This window comes from Zootoca vivipara, chromosome 4 (assembly GCF_965207765.1).
Source record: "Zootoca vivipara chromosome 4, rZooViv2.hap1.1, whole genome shotgun sequence".
NCBI lineage: Eukaryota > Metazoa > Chordata > Lepidosauria > Squamata > Lacertidae > Zootoca > Zootoca vivipara.
Genome location: NC_142587.1, coordinates 52,476,643 through 52,481,890, shown reverse-complemented (window position 1 = coordinate 52,481,890; position 5,248 = coordinate 52,476,643). Strand labels below are relative to the sequence as shown.

Sequence of the window (5,248 nt, the reverse complement as noted above, 5' to 3'; positions counted from 1 at the left end):
AAGGCAGGGCAGGGGCTGCCACAACTGTTCTCTCAGGCCATCAACTGTCCTTGCAGGAAAGGGTGGCATGATCTCATTTCCCCCAGAATCCCACCCAAGAAAAAGGCAACCACCACCACCCAACCAGCAATGTCACTTCTGAGCTTAGTCTCTCCATCAGGCCAGAAAAAACTTAAGCAGTCCCAGGCACCTTCCACAGCCTAGTCCTCTCCCCTTCTACTTTCCCTTACTTTTGTCTTAAGTATCTCCAAGAAAAATGGACTACAACTTCTGTCTCCAAACCCTTTTATCTAGCTGTAGGGTGTATACAATTAAAAATAAGAAGAAACATGGGCCTGGACATTTTGCATCTATCTGATTTAATGGGTTTTAATACCTGAATTACTTTACCCTTCTGTTTTATCATTTTGTTTTGTTGCTTTGTATTGTCTTTGATTTTATTGTATTTTTGTATCTCAGTTCAATATAAAAAAGACTTTTAAAGTTGTTCTAGACTTATGGTTTGCAATTCTAAGAACACTTACTATGGAGCAATGCCCGTTGAGTTCAATGGGACTTACTTCTAAAGAAAAATGTTTAGGATTGCACTGCTTTTTATTGGTACTGAATTTTACATTGCTTTTAATGTTTAATAGATTATTTTATTTCATTTTTCTGTTGGAAGCTGCCCAGAGTGGCTGGGGAAACCCAGCCAGATGGGTGGGGTATAAATAATAAATTATTATTATTATTTATTTATTTCATGCTTTGAGCTGTCTTCACAGAACAGCTGAGGAATACTTATAATAAATACCTGAAATCAAAATGAAACAAGGCTGAGACACAGCAAAAACATTTGTGAAATATAGATGGGGGGATCATGGTGAGTAACAGCAAAAACATTTGTGAAATATAGATGGGGGGATCATGGTGAGTAACACATTAGGCTTTTGAAGCATAAACAATTAAGAGTCTTGTGGCACCTTCAAGACTAACCAATTTATCATGACATAAGCTTTGATGGACCACAGTCTACCTCATCAGATGTGTGAAGCGTTATCATGAATTAGGTTATAAATTCACGTGGGGGTTGGGGGATTATAAAACGGGAGGCAAATGAAAAGGACAGATAATGATAGTGGTAGTTCACAAAACAGTGCTTGGTGATGCATATTGTCATTGGCAAGCCTATTTGCACATTCAGTGGGCTATAAAATCATTTGCTGTATGTCCAAGTTGAATACTGTAGTTGTAAACATATGGGTGCAAATACACGTCCTGCAACGTACCATTTCTACATGTGATATCTCAGCTCTGTCTTCTGCTTTATTTTAAAATAGCTTGTTTTTAACCAGTGGCAGGGCCCAGGGGGCCAAGTTATTCTGTGACCAAAACAAACAAATAGCAGATGCCACTTTGTGGTCTGAAAAGCAGAGCAAGTTTACAGATCCCAGCCCTTCGGCAGGCATTCATATTCCTGCCAACAGTCAGGAGAAGGAACCAGAACACACAGAGTAAAAAGAAAAAACAAAAACAAGCGCGCTCCAAAGGTGAGCGGAAAGGACAAGAGCCCTCCCTTGCGGAAGTTTGGGCGGCGGAACCCGCAGAGCCCGGAGGCGACAATAAACTTCTTGTTTTGCCCTGCGCTGCGTCTTCCCTCCACGCCACGCGACAGCCAATGAGCATCGCTCTTCGCCCAGATTTGCACTCCCATTGGCTGCCGGCCTGACATTCCTTTACTCTAACAACAGAGTTGGATTTAAAGGGGATTCGGCCGATTACCCCTTTCCTCACATCTCACGGCAAATCACCGGCGCGTGTGTGTCCCCCCCCCTTTCCCTTCCAGCTGCTCCCCGCCCCACAGCTCCTTTTTGGTGCTATGGAAGTTTTCTACCTGCTCTGAAAGCGCAGCACCGAAGCGACCATGCTGAGGCAGCCGCCCTTCTATGAGCTGGTGGGCTACAGGCAGCCCCCTCCCGCCTTGCTGGTCAAACCAGCTCCTGAGCGGCCAGACTTTGCTCCAGAGCCTCTCCAAGGACCCGGGAGTGCCAAGGCGACCGCGGCAGCAGCGGGAGGCCACCTCGCCTCTGCCGCCGGCGTCACGCCCAAGAGTGACCAGAAGACCGAGCAGCAGCAGCTCCGGAGGAAGATCAACAGCCGGGAGCGGAAGCGAATGCAAGATCTCAACCTGGCGATGGACGCGCTGCGGGAGGTGATCCTGCCCTACTCGGCCGCGCACTGCCAGAGCTCGCCGGGGAGGAAGCTCTCCAAGATCGCCACGCTGCTCCTGGCCAGGAACTACATCCTCTTGCTGGGGAGCTCCTTGCAAGAGCTCCGGCGGATCCTAGGCGAGATGAGCGGCTCGGGCCCCCGGCTGCTCCTGGCGGGCCTGCCCCTCTTCGCCGCCGCCGCCGCCCCGGGCCCGGTGCTCTTGACGCCGGGGGCCGTGAATGCCCATCACCACCACGCCCCGCACCCGGCCAGCAAGTACCTCTCGGTGGCCCTGGAAGAGCAGCAGTGCGGCCAAGTACACCTGCCCAGCGGCGCCAGCCTGTGCACTTGCGCCATTTGCAAGTTCCCCCACTTCATCCCGTCGTCCGGCCTCAGTTTAGCGGCCGTGCAGGCGCAGTTCTCCAAGTGACTGGGCCACTCCTGACCCGGGACTGCGGCGGGGTGGGGGTGGGGGAGAGAGAGGAGAGAGGATGGGAGAAGAGAAGAGAGGCGGAAGATAGGACCTGGAGGGAGGGGCAAGGACGAGGACACGTGCGCAGCAGGAGGACTGGCGCGAGCGACGGGGAAGCGTCCTCCTCTGTTTAGTCCTCGCCGGGGTCGGACCGTGGCGAGAATGCAGACAGTTCAGCAACGGGAGAAAGGAATCTCCGGGGCGTCCGGCCCTTTAACAGGACAAGTTTGCATGCATTTCAGTGTCCGTTCAAATCAAATGCGAGATCGCTTCGCTCGCGCTTCGCTCGCGCGCGTGTATGTAAGGAGGCGGGAGACATTGCCAGGGAAAACGAAAAATAAAGCAGTTGCCCAGAAAACTTGCTTTACAGTTTTATATGGGGCAAAAGACCAACCGAAGTTATGTACCGTGAATGATGAGAACTTGTGCGCATTCACTTTGGAATAAGCCACGAGGCTTGCTTCCAAAGTAAACGTGCTTAAGGTTGGGCTGCTTGTCCAATTGATGTAGTGCGCATGCTCCACAAAAGTCCGTAACTTAATCATGCCTCTGCAACTCTGTTCGTCTTCACCCAGTGCAGTAACAAGCGAGTGTTGTCATTTACCTTGGCAACCCTGAGATGCCACCCGTTCTCCCTTATTGCCTAGTATTTAATTGTAGATCGTGTAGTCATTAGTCGCCACTGATGTATTGTTTGAAGATAATACCACTACGGCTATCAAGAGGTGTGCAGCCCAAACCTATCCATTTTTACTCAGAAGTAAGCCCCACCACTCATTTTAATGGGACTGACTCCCAAGTAAGTTTGCATATCATGGTAGCCCTCAGCACAATCCTAAACTTGCTTACTCAGAATGGAGCTTACCGCTTAGTAAGTATTCCTAGGATTCCAGTTTTCCATTACCTAAAAGATAGGCCTAATGATAAATTTGTAACATTACGCTGAGCAGATAATCCATAGACACTCTAGTTTAATGGTGATGAGTGAAACAGGAGAGCCATTGTCTTAGAAACAGAGAAAAATTAATAAAGAAATGCTTGTAATTTCATTTGATAGCTCCACCTCCTGATCTATTGCTTCTGATTTTAGTACTTGATATATTCTATTTCTATCCTAGGTATAAGAGATGATGTTAGAAAAATCCAGGAACTCAAAATTAGAATGTTCTAATATGTTGATACCATAATATATTACAGAATCTGCAGCACTGGAAGCTTCCCCCCTTCTTTTAATCATTTAGTTATTTATACTTGATTCTGATTAAAGATAGATCTTGAGACAGCCTTTTAAGATACCTTTCAATCCATTTTCCCCCAGTTTTATATACTAATGAAGCTGTATAATTCTAGAAACAATGGTGTTTCATATTCACTTACGTCTGGATGGTTTTATTCTCCCCTTTAGGTAGTTTTTGTTCACTTCAATTATTGTGAGATTACCATTACAATCTGCACAAATAAACACCAAACTATAATATCTATCTTCTCACATGCCCAATGCATCTGTATCAATGAGAGGCAAAGTATGTTGTCATGTTATAATCCTTTTATGCCTGAAGGAGAGCCAGTAATTCACTTCAGTCTCAAACTTGACTAAGTTTAATTAGAGGTAGGAGCAATCTAGTATCAAGGAAAGGAGCCCCAGAATAATTAGGGACTCTGCCTCCGGTGAAGTAGTCACAGAAGCAAAGACCTGGGTAGAGTCTGCAATTCATTGTAACCATATGGTAGTTTCAGAATGTCTTGTTAGGGTTCAAGATGATTAAAAAATGGTAGACATAAATTAAGTCTGGAAAGCTAGGTCAGTGAAGTGAGGAAGAGAGGTCCTTAGAGTTAGCCTCCTTCTCCAATGTCCAAATCTTCCTTCAGGTTGGTTACTGCTGGGGAGTTTTCGGATCTTGAAGCATGCACACCCTTTTCTTGCTTCTAGGCTGAAGCAGGAAGCCTTCTCTCAGGGACTCTCTGCAGGAGGGCTGAGAGGAGACTGATCCCAGCCTGACACCTCAATCCCTAAGCAGTCTAACTCAACCGTAAGACCCAGTGTGTCAACGGAATATTCCCAGGTAAGTATGGACAAATTGCATCTTTGGCCTCCTCAATTCAATTTGATTAATTCTGCCCAGGTGGTTTTCCCTGTCTTTGACTGCTCGGTTTTAATTCAGAAGGAAGTAAAGAACATCTAATACAGTACTCCTGCTCAGAGAGCAGAGCAGAGCAAACAAACAAACAGCCAAAAAATTAAACGTGATTCACAGTGGAATCCATGTATAATGGCGCCTAGGATTATAGGAAGCTGCCTCCCAGTGAGTCACACTCATTGGTCTGTCTAGCTCAGCCTTGTCTACAATGACTGGCAACAGCTCTAGAAGTTTCAGACTGGGGTCTCTCCCAGCCCTACCTGAAAATGCCAGGAACTGAATCTGGGACCCTCATTCAAGGCAGATGCTCTTCCACATAGATTTATGTCGTTTGAACATTTTTTTTTAAAGAAACATGAGTACAATAGCCTAAGTTAAAGAAAGAAAGAAAGAAAAAGAAAGAAAGAAAGAAAGAAAGAAAGAACGCTTAACTTGCAAACATATCTAG

General features: G+C 46.3%; 1 protein-coding gene across 1 annotated transcript; it reads left to right on the top strand.

The window, feature by feature from the left end:
- Positions 1 to 1,570: 1,570 nt before the first annotated feature.
- OLIG1 (oligodendrocyte transcription factor 1) lies at positions 1,571 to 3,020 on the top strand. Its single transcript, XM_035116164.3, has one exon. The coding sequence runs from the start codon at positions 1,904 to 1,906 to the stop codon at positions 2,618 to 2,620; it is 717 nt and encodes a 238-aa protein (XP_034972055.3). The 5' UTR covers positions 1,571 to 1,903; the 3' UTR covers positions 2,621 to 3,020.
- Positions 3,021 to 5,248: the final 2,228 nt, after the last annotated feature.